The sequence below is a fragment of the Microtus pennsylvanicus genome, chromosome 20 (genome assembly GCF_037038515.1).
Source record: "Microtus pennsylvanicus isolate mMicPen1 chromosome 20, mMicPen1.hap1, whole genome shotgun sequence".
NCBI lineage: Eukaryota > Metazoa > Chordata > Mammalia > Rodentia > Cricetidae > Microtus > Microtus pennsylvanicus.
Window position 1 is genome coordinate 30,432,271 of NC_134598.1, and position 18,895 is coordinate 30,451,165.

General features: G+C 43.4%; 1 protein-coding gene across 2 annotated transcripts in view; it reads right to left on the bottom strand.

Annotated features, from left to right (window-relative positions):
* Window positions 1-18,895, bottom strand: part of Ntn4 (netrin 4) — a 97,242-nt gene that overhangs the window by 10,345 nt on the left and 68,002 nt on the right. Inside the window, exons 6-7 of one of the 2 annotated variants that reach the window (XM_075954350.1) lie at window positions 788-1,001; window positions 336-451 (exon numbers count right to left, since the gene is read on the bottom strand). In XM_075954350.1, the coding sequence (XP_075810465.1) occupies window positions 336-451; window positions 788-1,001 (330 nt within the window). The remainder of the gene's footprint in view (window positions 1-335; window positions 452-787; window positions 1,002-18,895) is intronic. The other variant, XM_075954348.1, reaches the window with a different exon arrangement.

Consider the following 18,895-nt stretch of genomic DNA (forward strand, 5'->3'; position numbering starts at 1 on the left):
TGTGCTCACTGGGCATGCTGCCAGCTCCCTAATAACATGCACAATGGACTCAGTGGATGTCCTGTCATCCAAATGACCCGGTTATTACAGGTTTGGTCCAGCGGGCAGTTACAGATTAGAGGTCATTGTCAAAGCAAAGTAGAAGAGAGTTCTAAGAGTGGCCATATAGCATGTGGACTATGTAGCATGGATATTCATCTTCTTTCCCAAATGCTTTGAGAAAAGATCAATACGAGGGCCAAGTGTGGTGCACATCTTTAATTCCAGAACTTGGGAGGTAGAGACAGGGCTCCAGACCAGACTTGGAAGTATGATGGAAGAAGTCCCAGTCTCACCTGAGTGTCGGAGTGCAGAGAATCCTTGTTCGTCCCCCCACTCCCAGGTCGGCTCGCTCTTATTGTACGGAGAAGGAAAGGCGGGGACTTCATGGTACCAATCTACGTCAGCACTACTAACAAAACAGAAAACAATGGCAGATTCAATAAGATGTTTTAGAACCCTAGTAAAAATGAATCTTGTTATAGAGATCTAAACCTTCCTATTTAGCTTTCCAGACACCAGTGCTGTTATAGGAAATTACTGGGCAAAATAGCTTAGTCTGCAAAACGAGCTAGATAATTTCATTTAAAAAAAAAATCACAAGAGCAAATTATTTGATTCTGCAGACTGGAAAAACATTTTTTTTAAGAGATGTGAGCAATGTGTGCTCTCCTTAATGGCTTTCAGTCACTGCACAATCTCTGAAAGCCTGAGTGACTCCCAGAGAAGAAGAGGCACACACACTCACCTGCTGATGCAGTCTCCTGTGAGTGGGTCACAGCTCCCGGCACAGTCACAAGGTCTGCAGCCATAATGTCCAAAGCCCCAGTATCCCACCATGCACCTGTCGCAGTGTGGTCCTGCCACCCCCGGCTTGCAAGGGCAGTCACCATTGCTAGGGTCACAGAAGGTCACTGAGCTGAAAGGAAGGATAGCTGACCCAACTGGATGGCAGGAACATGCTACAAAAGAAGAGAGAAGAGACTGGTGAGTGCCTTTGGATCAACCTTGTAACTTATCCCTGGCAAATGGCTTCATCTCATCAAACAGCATGTTTCTGAGACTCCTCTGTAAACCAAGACTGCTCTTTCATTACCAGATGCCCAGATCTAAATAATCACACAGAAACTATATTAATTATAATAGTGTTTGGCCTATTAGCTCAGGCTTCTTATTAACTAACTCTTACATCTTAAATTAACCCATTTCTATTAATCAATGTATCACCATGAGGCTATGACCTACTGGTAAGTAAGATTCCTTCCCCTTCGGTAGCTACATGTTGTCTCCTTGACTCTGCCTATTCTGTCTATCTTAGTTCTGACTTCCTGCCTGGCTTTACTCTGCTAAAGCATTGGCTGAAATAGCTTTATTAATCAACCAATAAAAGCAACACATACAGAAGGACATCTCACATCATCTCCCTTTTTATGTCTAATTAAAAAGGAAGGCTTTAATTTCTTTTTTTTCGAGACAGGGTTTCTCTATAGCTTTAGAGCCTGTCCTGAAACTAGCTCTTGTAGACCAGGCTGGCCTTGAACTCACAGAGATCTGCCTGCCTCTGCCTCCAGAGTTCTGGGATTAAAGGCATGTGCCACCACCGCCTGGCAGAAGACTTTAATTTTAACATACTAAAATTACATATACAAAGACAGTTATTAAACAAGAATTATAGTTACAATATTTAGTCCATTATATTTGGAAAATTAAAAAAAATTTTCTATCATCTATAATTTATCTTTTATCATAACTAAGGAGAAGTATAACTATATGTATCTATTCTTCAACTCTTCAAAGACTCTAGAAGGATATAATATTACCGAAGTTAACAGGAATTGCATTGTAAACAACTTCCAAAACTCTACAATTGATAGAGACATCTTGCTGCCTGGATAATCACCCAAAGTTCTTCTGTAACATTGGGGCATCCATCTTCAGCCTATAGGCCCATAGCATCTGGCAGACTTTTCCGTGAAGCAGGCTATTTGAAAGATTGTTTTGCCTATATTGGCAGTTTGTCAGTCACTTTCTTCTGTGCCCTTTAGAATGTTTGGCAGACTCTTTCATGAAGCAGGAATGCCAAAGGACTATATTGCCTTCTTTAGACAAGTTCAACAGTTACTTTTCTGTGGGTCTTGTGTGTCCAGTTCATATAGCATACCATCAAGAAGTCCAGGCAAGAGCAGTTTCTTGCCCAAATGGCTAGCCTTGTCACATTGAAGGCAAATTCTGAAGTAATTTGTGCTGCCAGAAGCAGACATGTCTCACTGTTGAGAAAAGTCTAAGTTCTTAAAATATTTAAAATGTTATATTCTGTAGGTCTTTGAAGTGCTAAAGAGTATCTGTCTAAAATAAATACATCTCTGTATATCTAGAAAACCTAGCTAACATGACTATAGGTTTGACCATTATAAATGATTGTCTATTAATCTGTAATTCTTAATTACACATTACATTTTTAAATGAGCTGAACAAACACAATACCTTAAGAACATAAATACATATACACAGTGTAACAAATCAACCGTAAATTTGTATCAATAGACCAAGATCCATACCCATGCAAAGTATTCTTTATATCATATCTCCCTTTAAATGAAAACAAACATTTATAAATAATCATTTTGAGAATTTGGGCACAGTTTTCTCCAAGCTGCTTCCTGCTGTTTGTTGGGTGAAGTATTTTTAGGGTTCACAGAGACCTTTCTGGAGGTCTTATTCCATCAAACCACAGTAGCCTGGAAGGAATCCACAGTTTCTCATCTTCTATGGAAACAAAAGCAGAACCTCTTTCCCAAAGTGACATATCCTTAGACTCAAGTTTCAAAGTCAAGATACCTTTAAAATATAAATATTGGTTTAGCTTAGCAGCCCCAGAATCAAATTTCTCTCTGCAGTCAAGAAATTCAAATAAAACAATAATATACATAATCCAGACTCTCTGTATATTTTCCATCTTTATGTGGCTTTTTTATTACTCTATTACTTCTTAATATTTATTTTATTATTTTTACTCCTTTAATCTACGACTGTCTGTACTCTTATCTATATTATGTTTCCTCTCTCTTCTGAGTCTATTACACGTTTCAAACACTGACAGTTTAGAGGCACACTTTTGTCTTAGTCTGTTTTTATTGTGCATCTGTAATCATTTTCTGACTAGGAGCACCTTTTTTTAAATAAATGCTAATCAGGCATGGCTAGGATCAACTTCGCAGCCCTGCCTGTTGACTTCACCCCTTCCAACATAGCAGAGGTGTGTTTACTGCCTCTGCAAGTCATGCTTACCACCCTAGGGGGTCCCATGTTGCCATTAAGCAATTTGTAGCATGCTGTTCACAAGCCCCATTTAAGTGCAGGACCTTCCCAAAAGAGCCAGAATTGGTGCTTCCAGCATGAACCAGGAAGCCAGCTCTTAAAGGAGCCGCACAGTTTTTGCTGCTAATGCTGAGTAAGGAAGTCTTCTCTTAAAAGAGCTGCAACTCTGTTTGCCTCTAACAAACAGAGCCCACCACACCATACATACATACACCACACACACCATACATACATACACCACACACACACCATACACACACACCCCATACATACATACACCATAATACACATACCATACACACCCCCATATACATATACCCCCCACACACATACCATACACACACACACCATACACACACCCCATACACACACCCCATGCATACATACACCACATACACACTATACACACACATATACACCATACACACATACTCCATACACATACATAGACACCATACATATACACACACCATACACACACACACACACACACACACAGTAATAAAAATTAAAAATTGAAAATAATAATGACTAGTCCAATATAAAGGGGCTTATCCTGGTGCATGCATTCAATCCCAGCACTCGGGAAGCAGAGGCAGGCAGATCTCCGTGAGTTCGAGGCCAGCCTGGTCTATAAGAGCTAGTTCCAGGACAGACACCAAAAACTAGAGAGAAACCCTGTCTCAAAAATCCCCCCCAAAAGGGGGGGGGCTTATCCAATACAAAAAGAAAAGAAGAGATTTTTATCTTTAAAACACCGAGTTTCTCGTCGTAATGATGTCATTTACGTTATGTATTGTTACGTCTTCACTAAGCTTCCTAAGTTTTTCAGCTGCTTGATTATGGGCCCCTTCCAGAATTCTCTCTTAAGATATCAAATCACCATTGATTTATCACTTGTTCTTAAAAATAACTTATCTTAATATTGGCGTGTGTACCTATGATAGGTGTGTTATGTATGTATGCATGCATATGACGTATGTGTTTGTATGATGTACGTATTGTTATGATGGTTATGATGTGTGGGTGTGTGCCTGACACGGCACACGGGTAGAGGTCAGAGGACAACTATGTATAGCCAGCCTTTTCCCCCCCGCCCATCTGTGGGCTCCAGGAATCGAATGGAGGTCACAGGTCAAGTGCCTTTTCCTGGTGAGCTCTCTTGCTGGCCTTGTCACCTGGTTTTATTACTTCTTTTTAATTAGCCAATGCGGGAAGTTTATGTGATATGAAATATGAATTTACCAATATAGCATGTACAGAGAGCGTAGAGATGATACTCAAATAAAACCATGCAAGGAAGCATCAAACCTTCATACCTTTTAGATGATTAAACCAACAGTTTCTGTGTCACTCAGCTAAATCATTTTGGTCTCTGACAGCAGCCGCGGGAGGCCGAGACAGAAGGCAGATGTCACAGGACCCCTGCCCATGGGACCCCACTCGTAGATTCACAGCCTGTCTAGGAGTTGACCTCTCAGTAGGACCTTACGTTTTCAAACCGACACACACGTCAGGCACGGCCAGAAAAGAATGCGGTCCTATCACGTGTGCTAATGGATCTCTGTCAATGTGACTTTTTGCATAATAACAAGACAAAAATACCAGTGGGAATATGCAGAACTAGCTGCAGGCAGAAGGCCCCCAGCGCCCTCCGCGGCTGCCTTTTCAGGCTGCAAGGAGAGGCTTGCCTTGCACGCTGGCCTCCTCAAGTTTGGTGGCTGTCGGCATCAGACACACAGAAGAGGCATTTCTTTTCTCTTCCAGAATGGATATGTTTGTTATCGTTGTTTAGGAAGATCAGTGGGCTGGGGAGAGGATGTCTGCAGGTTATGGCTTGGGTCTGAGTCCCCAACACTCTGTAGACCAGGCTGGCCTTGAACTCACAGAGATCCTCCTGCCTCTTTCTCCTGAGTGCTGGGATTAAAGGTGTGCACCACCACTGCCTAGGTGATATATATATATATATTTTTTAATTCTACTCAAGCATTTTTTTAAAAAATATTTTTTGTTTTCATTACTATACATAAGGACATTATCACACAACTATATAATGTACGTTGAGCATATTGTCTCTCCAAACCCTTCTGCCCTTCCTTTCTCTTATTCCCCCTGATTAATTCTTTGTTTCTTCCAGAAAGTTTCACTTCCCCTTTCAGGGCACAGGTACATATATGATTTCATGTGTCTAAATGAAATCTAAAAAACCACACAGGAGAGAAAACAAGTGCTACACTTATCTTTCTGAGGCTGTCAAAGTTTTGACGTAAAGGATGCTAGCCCTTGACTTTTGCTTGTCATTAGACATCAACTTAGATAGTGAAAATTATATATTTTTTAATTATTATTATCACTGTGTGTGGTTGTGTGTGTACAACTTTGTGGAGTTGGTTCTCTTCGTCTACCTTTAATGGGTTCCAGGGGTTGAATTTAGGTCATTGGGCTTGGTAACCGGGGCCTTTACTATCTCATAAGTATTCTCTCGTGATGCGAATGACTTATTTTCAGTAGTCACGGGGAGGTGTGTTTTACTGGAAGAAAATTCTAAAGGAATAGTACAAAATGTCTAAGCAGATGCAGTAGAGGAAAATTGCTTTACAAATGGTTCCATAGCAGGTTGAACGATGAATTTTGATCACTGCTAAGTGAGATAGAAATTTCGTCTGCGAGGTTTCTGGAGGAGTGCATCTATGATGGGCCTCGCCTCTTTTTAACGTCTCCAGGGAGACGGTAGGAGGTGCAGCCGCTCTGGAGGGTTTTCTAACAGCAAGTACAACTGTTAATGAAATAATGGATTTCATTAACACATTTTCAAACAGCTTTGTGTATTTATTCCAACTGCAGGAGCTGACAGGAAATACAGCTGCTTGGAAGTCTGCCTTACAAGGTCTCTTAGAAAAAAACATAGGATAAATAAAGAGGCAAGCCCAAGAGTCAGATGGGGTGAGCTCAAATCCTGCTTATAAGGCTTTTCGAGATAGGGTTCCTCTGTATCATAACCCTGGCTGTCCTGGAACTTGCTCTGTAGACCAGGCTGGCCTCAAATCCACAGAGATCCGCCTGCCTCTGCCTCCTAGGTACTGGAGATAAAGGTGTGCGCCACCACATCCTGCCTTAGGCTTATTCCTTATAAGGCTTTATAAAATTAATTTCCGTAAGTCTCAATAGTCTCATTACTCAAGTGAGAATAACAATACCTATAGCACAGGGGAGCTTATAGATGAGTAGGGAGTGTGCACATTGGCAATGTATTAGAAATTTGTGGTGCCACAGAATCAATAGCTGATATTATTTTCTGGCTAATGTATATTTTAAGATGTTCACCATCCTCTACCTCTCCACCTACCTGCTTGCTCACCATCTACGCCTCATCCCTCTGTCTGTCCATCCATAACCCCTCCACCTACCTGCTTGCTCACCATCTATTCCTCATCCCTCTGTCTGTCCATCCATAACCCCTCCACCTACCTGCTTGCTCACCATCTACTCCTCATCCCTCTGTCTGTCCATCCTTCACCCCTCCACCTACCTGCTTGCTCACCATCTATTCCTCATCCCTCTGTCTGTCCATCCATAACCCCTCCACCTACCTGCTTGCTCACCATCTATTCCTCATCCCTCTGTCTGTCCATCCTTCACCCCTCCACCTACCTGCTTGCTCACCATCTATTCCTCATCCCTCTGTCTGTCCATCCTTCACCCCTCCACCTACCTGCTTGCTCACCATCTATTCCTCATCCCTCTGTCTGTCCATCCATAACCCCGCCACCTACCTGCTTGCTCACCATCTACTCCTCTCCATCCATCCGTCTGTCCAGGCATCCACGCCTCCACTCACCCACCTATCTACCCACATTTTCACCCAGGAGGTTCTCCGACTTTCGCATTAACACGAACTGCTGGGAACCAGAGACAGGAGGGTTAATACCAAGAACTGTATCTCTTGAGCGAGGGTAAGAAATGACAAAAGGCACTGGATGTTAGGACTGGGTCTGCCCACAGTGGATGAGAACACAGTAAACCAGCAGTGACCTCATGGCTTGATTTTCAAGAGACTGAACAGCTTCTCTCTCTCTCTCTCTCTCTCTCTCTCTCTCTCTCTCTCTCTCTCTCTCTCTCTCTCTCTCTCTCTCCCCTTGCCCTTGGGAGGAATGTGGTAGCAAACAGCAGCATACCTTTCTTGATTGCCCTGTGCTTTGGCTTTAAGTTCCTCTTTGGTTCCGCGGTCCTTTCCTCGGATAAAAACATCAACCTATCACTCAGTAGAAAATTAGGGTGTGATTTATGGTCCCACTGCTTATGGCGAGGGAGCCTGTAATGTAATGTAGGACAGGAGTCGAAGCCCCTCAGATCCATACACGTGGAAGAATTCTAATGGCAATGACAACGGCCGGCCACCCCATGGCCCTTGTATGTGATGGAGAGCTAAGGCCTTGGCAGGGAAGTCCAAGGGAGCCACGGGGGCCCTTTCACCGTCATCCCACCTTCAGGAGAACTGAAGCCCGGTTTGTGTGTGTTCCATTCTGAGACTGATCCGTGACACCAAGCTCGCCCTAGAAACAGCAGCTCTGAGCTCTCTCTAGCATTACCTGGTCGCTCCCTAACTTTGGCTCTTCTGTTGGCAAAAGATACACCAAGGGCAAAATACCCTGAAAGTATTTGTTCCTGATTTAGCGTTTCTAAAAACAGCACTCAAAGTTCAAGGCCCTCGGCTGGGAAAGCAGTGGCAGCTTGGGACCTTTCACCACTGCCCCGTGGCCACGCCCTTGGCACTGCCTCCCAGGCTCCCAGCATTGTTCTCCCCTGGAAAGGCCAAGGCCCAACCCAGCGTCTGATGGGGAATTTTAGAAGCGGGCTGCTGCAGCAGCTGCCGCCAGAGTTCACGGGAACCCAAGGGGCACGGTCTGAGATGCAGTTTCAAGCAGAAAGGAGATAGTCTAAGCTGTTACAGATGTATGAGGTGTGAAGTTAAATAGTAGATAAAAGGAGCCCTTCTATCTCCCGAGCGTCCCTGTTTACTCCTTCCATGCGGCCGTCATCTCGGATGGTAGATGAAAAGCTACAGGAACAACCAGTTTTGCTAGTGGATGAGCAGCCATGAAGCTAAAAATAAGGGAAATGAATTTGACCGTGTGAAAGGCAAGACAGCACCCATGGAACATTTTCCTGCTGATCCTTAAAATGATAAATGCGTGCTCCTTGGTGATAGCTGCACCACAATACTTAATATGCACTTCAGACACACTGTTTTCAAACCGAGTCGTGCTTGAATGATTTAATAAGTAATCCTAATTAACACGTGCCTTTAATTTATGCCACATAGGAAAACCCATCACACATAGGTTAAGCTTTTATTAGATGTCTCAGGGAGTAAGTGGAAGGCACTTTAGTATATTTCCTATCTGCCCTTAGTGAAACTTGAAATGTACAATAAAGAAATACTAACGTCATGGCCTTTATTTTTAATCCGCGACTGCAGCTGACGGCTGGCTCGGACCTTTGTTTGTTTTTTTGTATCTTTCCTTTCCTGTTTACCAGTTGGAACCTTGCCAGTTTCTGTTTGTTCCTGGACCTATCTAAGAGATCATACGTGGTTTAAAAACATGTTATAGTCTCGGTTTGTGACTTTTTAAAACTGAAACAGCACCACTGAGTACACAGATGACTTTAATTTACTAGAAAACTCCTAGGTTAGGATTTTAGGTGCTTTTCTTGACTTGGAAGAATTTTCTCCGTCACACACCACAATTGTTATTATTGCCCGTGTCACACTTTTAAGAGAAGTACCACCTGTTTAACCTGTGCTCCTGTTCTACTTGGTCACCATCTAGATGGTGCCTTGCCAGGAATGGGGTCATCTCTAAGGCCCTTTTTTCCTTTTGAGAAGAAAGCCCTATTCTCTGCTGACTGAATGTGTCTGGGATCTCTTCTCTGAGCCGACATGATGAGTCTGGGCTATCACCTGTCATGGTACTTTTTTCTCTTCTAACGTTTTTATATCGAGCAAAGGCATAGACTCTACTGGATACAAATACAGAAAGATGTGGTTCTTACATTGTGGGCCTTATACGATACTACAGAAATGACATTGAGACAGTGAGAGACTCCTAAAGACCAAAGATCATCAGTCATTAAGAAATATTAGATAACACAATTCATTCATTAAAAAAAAAAAAAGCCCAAACAAGGAGCTGCAGAGATGGCTCAGCAGCTAAGAGCTCTGGCTGTTTTTCTAGAGGACCAAAGTTTGGTTCCTAGCACCAACATGGCGGCTCCCAACCACCTGGAACTCGAGCTCCTGGGGATCTGGTGCCTTCTTCTGGCCTTGTGGGCACACACACACACACACACACACACACACACACACACACACACACACACGAAGGAAGGAAGGAAGGAAGGAAAGAAGGAAGGAAGGAAGGAAGGAAGGAAGGAAGGAAGGAAGGAAGGAAGGAAGGAAAGGAAGGAAGGAACTTCTCTGTAAGCCTGGAATAATTGTCTCCAACGGGACCACGCTACTTCTCTGTAAGCCTGGAATAATTGTCTCCAACAGGACCACGCTACTTCTCTGTAAGCCTGGAATAATTGTCTCCAACAGGACCACGCTACTTCTCTCATAGGTTTTACAGTTTCTTCACGCTGCTGCATGTAATTCTGAGATACTGCAAACAGGAATGCAAAGCAAACAAGACCCCGAGCAAGCCTGCAGAAAGCATAAATGGTCAAAGCCCAGGCAGCTATGCCAAGTCACTTGGGCACAGTTATTTCTTACATGTAATGCTTCATCTCGTCCAGTTTTGTTATTTATTATCTGTAATAAAATATCATAACTCTGCAGAAGACATTCTCCATCCAAAATAATGCCTTTCGCTGAGAGCGGTTCTTCCCACGTGAGTCAGGAAAAGAAATTCCTTTTCTTTTCTTGCTTGCAATTATCTCTAATTACACCTCTTTGTTCTAGGGCAGTAACTTGTTTTAAGATCATCACTCTGCATTCCCTGTACTTTTTGGGCATCAATAGAAACTTTCGGTTTAGTGCTTAGTTAATGTTAGTCATCTTTATCAAATGTAAAAAAGTATATATATATTATTTATATAATATATATTATTTATTCAGTGAACTTTCTGTTTGAGAGGTACTGAGGTTAATTTATTAATATTTATCACTTTCCAGGTTGTCCAGGTTGTATGTATGTGTGTGTGGGAGAGAGAGAGAGAGAACACTAGTGAGCAAGCGAGTATGTGCTGGGATGCTCCACTATTGAGCTATATCTCCAGCTTTTTTTTTTTTTTGAGACAGGCTTTCCCATGCAGCCCAGGCAAGCCTTGAACTTAAGATCTTCCTGCCTCGCCTCCCATTGCTGGAATTAGGTGTGTGCCACCATGCCCAGCCTTTACTGACTCTTATTTATCAGTTTATAATGGTTCTTATAGGGAGAAGGTAAATGTTAATTTGTTACTTAGTCTATTTAAAGAAGTATCATACTATGGTCATTATATTATGTTATATTGACTTTTTTTCTGTTTCTTTCATTTTCTTACTCCTCTGTTTTGTTTTTGTTTTTGTTTTGTTTTGCTTTTATTTTTTGGATTAAAACTAAAAAGCTGCCACACTGCTGGTTCTATTTAGAGTTCGCTTTTCAAAAACAGTTACTTCATTTTGATGCTACCTTGGAATCATCCACGCTTGCTTTCAGAATTAAGCAGAGATGCCTGTGTTGTTCAGTGCCATAAAAATGAACCTAGATGGCTTTGCCAAATTTTACTTGGGAAGAAAGGGTCCCCCAGTGTGGGCTACTGTCCGAAGGGACTTCAGTGGCACCTGAGAAGCAGTGCCCTGGACACACGAGGAGAGAACTGAAGATGTCTCTGGTTCCTAACTGTCTTTCCTGGTGAGGGTAACATTTTCACCTGGAAGATGAATGAGAAGGAGGGACCTCGTTCTGCTAGAGGAGAAATGGAATAATGGATAAAAATATAAGTGAAGAGAACTGTGTGGGTTTTTAGCTCATGAACTGGCTATGCGGGTAGACGGTGCAGGACAGAAAACCACGCCCCCATCCGAGGCACTTGTATTTCCCCACACATTCTTTTCGCCTCAGTTAGAAAGCAGAGGGTTGAAAGATGCTGGACAGAAAACCACGCCCCCATTCGAGGCACTTGTATTTCCCCACGAGTTCTTTTCGCCTCAGTTAGAAAGCAGAGGGTTGAAAGATGCAAGGGGGCAAAGCGGCTCGGCTGACGGACTCACTCGTGTGTGTAACCGTAACTAAGGAGCCAGGAGGATCTTAGTAAACACTTGATTTGGGGTTCAGAGCAGGGAGGGCGGATTTATTTTTATTCATCTGCTCCTAAAAGGCAATTGGCTGAACTTATTCTGGCCACCAGGGATGAAGGGAGGGGTGCCGACCTCTCGGGAGGTGGCCGCTTTGGTATCTTACTCTGTTTCCAGCTGCTGTTTTTTTTTTTTATATATATATATTGAGGAAGGCTACGTAGTGGTTAAAAAGTTGGCACTAAAGAAGAATTCATTACAAAGGAACTGACTGGGTGTGTCCGAAGAAGAGCTAATTCTGTTCTGCAAGGCATGTGTTCCAACATCTGTTTTAAACTTGCTCTGTGAAAGTGAGGAAAATTTGTACAGAGGTGTCACAGGGTGGCTGTCAGTCGTCCATGCCCACTCGGTTTTACACCCACACAACACTTAATAAATTCTTGGGTGCTGAAAAGAAGGGGATGTGAAAGGAGAAAACTGGGGAGGAATTGGATTCAAGGATTCTTTCAATGCCAAAGCAATACTATACCTACAGTATTTCAATGCTGTACTGTTCCAAAATAGGTCATTATAGGACAAAGCTAAATGTTGGTGTCGTATAATAAAACTAGTTTTATTATAATCCTAGACTCATTACAGCAATCTGCTTTAAAGAATCACACACCACACACACCACACACACACAATCTACATACTATGAATAAGAAGTTCTGTGATTGGAATTTCCAGATAAACGTTCTGAAATGGTTCCATAGAAAACAGACATCTTAGAGTTTTTTTTTTTTATCTATCACAGCTTATCTTGGAGAAAAGCAGGTTCTATGCTAAACATCTTCATGGGAGAAGACAACTAACATGGATGCTTCCCAGTGCTGGTGTGTATTAGTGAATCAGAAGAAGAGCACGCCTAGCCGGAACTTTAGTAGTCAGTGCTTTAGGATTTTCTGCCCGAGGTATGGCTAATGCAGTGAGAAGACCGCATTGCAGGTGATTGTTAGCTCGGAGTCTTTCATCCCAGGGTGGCAGTGAACACAGCTCGCCCCAGAAGCAGGACTGGCGTAGCCAGTGGTCCTCAGAGGCCAGCAGGGAGACAAAAAGGCTGCATTGGCATCCCCAAGGATGCTTGTAAGGAAGTGTGGGTCTGCAGATCACTTCCTGGTCTTCACGGTCAGCATGAGCTCCCAGGTGATTCTGATCCCCATCCAGTGAGCACAGAGGACAATGCTCACACTTGGAAGTGGACTGTGAAGGTGGCTGGACAGTGTGCAGAGGAGAGAAACATCCCACGTAATATCTGTTTGGTTTCCTAATGGAGAGCATTAGGGGCTTCCGATGTCGCTAAATGGTAGAGCGCTTGCCTAGTATGTGAGTCCCTAATCAGTCTTCAGTACCTCCCACCCTCAAAATCTGGGAGCTTGAAACAGGCTAGGATGGAATATTAAAGCCATAGAAATTGGAAAATGCTACAAATTAAGATTCTATCTCTACTCCACTGAAAGACTGTGGTGGAACATTTGTTTAATGATGTAAAGATGTGTTGTATTCTTTTATGCTGCATATGTTTAACTCTGTGAAGCTGTGTTACTTTGCCTGTCTAAAACACCTGATTGGCCTAATAAAGAGCTGAACAGCCAATAGAGAGGCTGGAGTAGGGATAGGTGGGGCTGGCAGGCAGAGAGGATAAATAGGAGGAGAAATCTGGGAAGAAAAGCTCGAGGAACGAGAAAAGGAGAGAGGACTCCAGGGGCCAGTCACCCTGCTACACATCAAGCCATGGAGTAAGAAGTAAAGAAAGGCATATAGAACAGAGAAAGATAAAAGCCCAGAGGTGAAAGATAGATGGGATAATTTAAGCTAAGAAAAGCTGGCAAGAAACAAGCTAAGCTAAGGCCTGGCATTCATAATAAAGAATAAGTCTCTATGTATTTATTTTGGAAATGGGTGGCATCCCCCACCCCCACAAAGAGTAAAGAGCAAAGGGCCAAAAGAGTAAAACAACCAACTACAGAAGACAGTACACCACTGGGTGCCACGTGGCTTATTCTCCCACTTTTAATACCCCTGCCATAACCAAACCAACATGGGGTTATAGTTACATAAGAGAGCAGAGGTTCCAAAAGGGTCTCTCTGAGAGAAACCACTGTTCCTTAGAGTATCGAGAGAGAGAGAGAGAGAGAGAGAGAGAGAGAGAGAGAGAGAGAGAGAGAGAGGAGAGAGACCTCTCCCTCTTCAGCCCTTAGCAACCACTTAGTTTGAGCCTGTTTCTGTTCTTAGCCCTGAATCCAGCTGGGAGACTCACATTTTCCCTTGGGTTTATAGACCTTAAATGCACTCACTGTCCTTCAAAAACACTTCTCTTCCTTCCTTGTGTAAATAAATTCCCTTTCAATGATCTCCACTTGTTTTAAACAAACAAACAGCATCCTGGGAATCCTCAGAAGTGAGCCGTTGGCCTGGAGATCTGTGGTGGTAGTTCCCCCGGACGCTTGGGTAAGGCTGAAATAAAGAGGAAGTGAGAACGGATGGTTTAACTGCTTGCAGGAACGAATAGGTCGGCAGCAGAGTTGGGGCGGGGCGTGTTTACTCAGGTTTGATGGATCTGTGACATTAACGAAAGTGTGTGCAGAAGGTCCATCAGGAGAGTGAGAGACACAAGCACAGAACTCTAAGGAGGGCAACAAGCCCTTGGTTATTGTACAGGAAGCTAGTGACCCGTGAAGCCATTCCCAGTGTTAATGTCACTCTATTTGCCAACGAGCTAGGGTTACAGGGTGGTGTCCTACTAAACGTATGGGAGCAGCTACTATGACTTACGTCATCAGTTCACTGCGCCCCTCAGATAACTCATTCAAGGCCACAGAGGCGTTCCTTGACGTTAGAAAGGAGGAGGATAATTTCAGAGGAAGGGGAAAAAAAAGTCCATGTTGCAGGGGATTTCCTGAGACAGTCATCCTCAAACTGTTCTCGTTCTAGTCCCACCCTCTAGTCCCACCCTCTCCCTGGGGCACGCAGTGCGTCGTCTTTCCTCCCGTGACACAGAGATCCTAACGGTACTTCTGTCAAAGCACCTTTGCAAGAGTTCAGTGAGTTCACATTCAGCCCACTGGAGGGTGAACAGAGACTTCTGCGCACCCAGTGTGTGTCAGCCTGCGCTCACACCTCGCGTCGCCACCACTTCAGGACGCTGAAGTGATGATCTGTCCCTGTAAGTTTCTTCCCGTTAAGCACGTGAGGCCTTTTCTGGAAGACCCTGACATCTTACAGACCCGGTGCTTGACACAATATCTGGAGTGTGTGGGGGGGGGGGACCATAAATGTCTTTAAGTGAAGTCTTCACATAGATACAGCCATTTTAAGAAAGATTTATAGCGAAGAGCAGCAAATTGGGCCTGGAGGTGTCTCGGTAAAGAAAACTTTACCCAGCTCATTTCCTAAATTGACAGTCTTAGGAAAACATCCCTTCTTGTAATTTCTCCTAACATTTCATGGAATTAAGAGTTCTACTGGGGATCCGATACTTCTGTTTAGATGTCTGTTTTTCTCTCTTAGTCAACTTCTTAAAATTTATTTTAGAATTCTAAGTTTATATGTACACAAATCGAGATAAAAAATCTTGGGTTGATTTGCACGCTGGTTTGAGTAGATACTCTGGCTAACGCGTTTAAGCAATCTAACTCTAGAGAAGTGCTCCAGGACGTTTAATCTTCGTTGGAAAGCATTCTGCAGCCCTCTCGACCTCTAGTAAAATACAGCCGCATGGGGATTTGTGAAAGTGAGGCTTTGGTTTCATCTGGGTTGGGATCAGAGGCTCGGCATTTCTAAGCAGCTAGATGGTGCCAATGAGACCAGTGTCTGGACCACACACCAAGGGCAGGTTCCCCTGCTGCCTTGGTAAACTCAGTAGAACAAAAACAGTCAAAATTGTTAATCCAAGGAAAATCGTCCATCCTGCTGATGGAGCCACACAGGGAAGTAGTCTGGATTTTTTGTTTTTTAAAAATCAACCTGTTTTCTGATGGAGAGAAGGCTCCTAACTAGTGGTTCTCTATAAGGGCACGTCACACAAGTCTGTACATAGCACACACAGCAGATCTTGTGTGTCAGCTAATAGCTGAAGAGGACACACAGGGAAGCGGTTGACATGTAGCAGTTCAAGGATGGCATTGAACATAATGCCAACTGGACAGTGGTCCAGAGAGGATTTGGGTAGAAGAACTGGATTGCTGTGTTCTGAGATGAACACCGCAGGCTCAGAAAGGGGAGATCAATAACTGGGTATGTATTCTGGGAGAATGTGGGCATGGATGTCTGTGCCCTAATCCGCCCTGGATTATTCAGTACAAGAATGATGTGGAGAAGAGGAAGAATGACAGGTCTCCCTACTACCCCACCCACCTCCTGGAAACCATCCTAAACCATCAATCATTTTCATAATTCCCCTCCAGGATACACGAAGAACCATGTGCACACTTGCTATCTAATCATGATTTGCAATATGACTTATTAGTTTCATACTTTGGTCCTTTCAGTAGTAGTCCAGAAGGGAAATGAATCTCAGGGCATCTTAAGAGGTTGAAGGACTCAACCAGACAAATGCGATTTGTGGATTTGTTTAGTTTTGTTCTGAGAATGTGTTCACGTATTAATAGAGTTTTCATTGAGGTATTGTTCTTCTGACTGGTTACAAGGAATCCTTTTTTTGTTTTATAGTTTCTTCTTCTCTACCCTTCTTAGAAAACTCTGGATCTGCGAGTATTCTAGGTCTTAACAAGCTAGAGGGGTTTGTTTTTGTTGTTTTAAAATAGCCTTTTTACACTTGGCAAGCATATGAATCATAGCTTGTCACAGAGCAGTAGCAGAAATCAAAATAAAACAAAAACGAAAATTGAAGGTATTCACTTGGGCTTCAATTCTGCCAATAAACCTTTCCACTTTTCTTTTTCCATCTGTCAGGCTCATTAAAAAATGAGTTCCACCTGTTTAAATTTTTCGTGTATTTTTTGTCTTTTTATTTTACAAAAGCCAAACAATTTTTTTAAAAAATAGGAAGAGCCAGAGAGATGGTTTAAAGGGCAAAAACACTTGCCATGTAAGCCTGACAAGTTGAATTTGAATTCCTGGAACCCATAATTAAAACAAAACAAAACAGACCCTAAGAGAGACATACATAGATCTAATCTACATGAGAAGTAGAAAAGGACAAGATCTCCTGAGTAAATTGGGAGCATGGGGACATTGGGAGAAGGTTGAAGGGGAGGAGAGAGGCAGGGAGGGGAGCAGAGAAAAATGTAGAGCTCAATAAAAATCGGTAAAAAATATTTCAAAACAAAACATACAAAACAGAAAACAGGGTTCAGGAAGGAGTAGAGGCTGGAGAAATAGCTCAGCAATGAAGATCACTTGGTCCTACTGGGCAGTGGTGGTGCAGGCCTTAATTCCAGCACTTGGGAAGCAGAGACAGGCGGATCTCTGTGAGTTCGAGGCCAGCCTGATCTACAGAGTGAGTTCCAGGACAGCCAGGGCTACACAAAGAAACCCTGTCACAAACAAACAAATAAACAAAAAGATCGTTTGTTGCCCTAGAGAAGACTTGAGTTTGGTTCTCAGCACCCATAGTGGGAGGTTCACAACCACCCCTAACTCCAGCTGCGAGGAATATGACGCCCTCTTCTGGTCTCTGAGAGCACTTGCATTCATGTGCACATAGCCACACACAGACAGAACTGAAAATAAGAAAAATTTCTGAAACAACGTAGATACAGTGGAGCACATTTGCAATCCCAGCATTCCTATGGTGAGAAGAGAGGTAGAGGAGGGAGCAGGGAATCTATTGGAAGTGTGTGGGCCAACTAGCTGAAAGTCTAGAGCACCATAGCGGAAGCGTTTCTACGGCACGATAAAGTGTTAAACACGTTATCTTATGAGTTTATTATATCTTAGTTCCCATTTCAACACTACAAGGAAGACTTTTGCATCTAAGAAACTGGAGACCAAAGAACTTTTGATAACTGGCATAGGATCAGAAACAGCCAGGAAGTGGCCATGAACTTGCCTACTCTGCATGTGTTTCAAGCCTGTTCAGATGGAGGTTTGAATACAAGCAAGGATCTGGGTAACTTAGTATTCTTAGTGAAGTTCTCTGAGGCCGGGCCAGATCTGGAGTCAGTCGGAAAGGGTGAGCCTCGCTGTCCTCCACCCTCCACTGCTTAAGAGACGAAGCTTGCCAAAAGAAACCCAATAAACTGCATGTGGAGATTTCACCAATTCCCTGAAATTCAAAATATGTATTTTTATCCCAGGTTAGACTTGAATTCATGACCCTCCTGCCTCTGCCTCCTCAGCAAATCCTACCGGTGCGTATCACCACAACCGGTTAAACTATGCGTTTTAAAGAGCATTTATTTTCCTTTAAAAGAGGTGTTGGGGTGGAGTGGGTGGGATGGGGTCCCAGAGCGCTTATTTCCCGTTGTATTGCTTAAATCCCATCATTGATTTCAAGTCAGAACTTGGAGTCCTCAGTAAAAAATAACAGGCGTGATCATGAACTGCCGTTGACGGGGAGTGGTTCCTCCAGCCTAATAACTTCTAGTTGAGAGGCTTTACAGATCCCATCGTGGCATTTTAAGCTTTGCTTGCCACCGGGCAATGCTTTGGCTCTGTATGCATGCGTCACACGTATGGCAACGCCACGCACAGGAGCAGACCTTTGAAAATTCTATTCGCTCTTCAAGTAAACTTCTGGGAGCTATGCCAACAGAGAGGCCGAACCGAGCCTGTGGGTACAGTGTTTTAAGAGAGAGCATACAATTATTATGCCCTGAATCAGCCATGATAACAGGGTGGGTACGTTTGAGCCGTGTCAACAGAAGTTCATTCATAATGGCGTGAAAACCCTTGGTTGTTTTCGGGTGTCCAAGGTCGTTGTTCAGGTGAATGGTGGCGCGTCCGAAGGGTCAGGGACCATTCTCTTTCATCAGCATGGTTTCGCCTATTGTGTACCCTATACTCACATTTCCCCCTTCTTCACCACTCCTACGGCTTCTCATATTCTCCTCTGGCGCTAAAGAAACTCCTTTATCAGGACAAGAAAGGGAGATTCCCCTTCACCAACACTGGACCGTTTTTAACCGAACAGGCTGAAAATTCTTGGCTCCTATTGATAAGAAATGAGCTGATCTCCCCGAGTGTGTTGCCTGAGGATTCCATAAACCTGCTCCCGCGGGCCAGCAAAGGGAAGGCTAAGTGAGATGGGTCGGGTTTGCA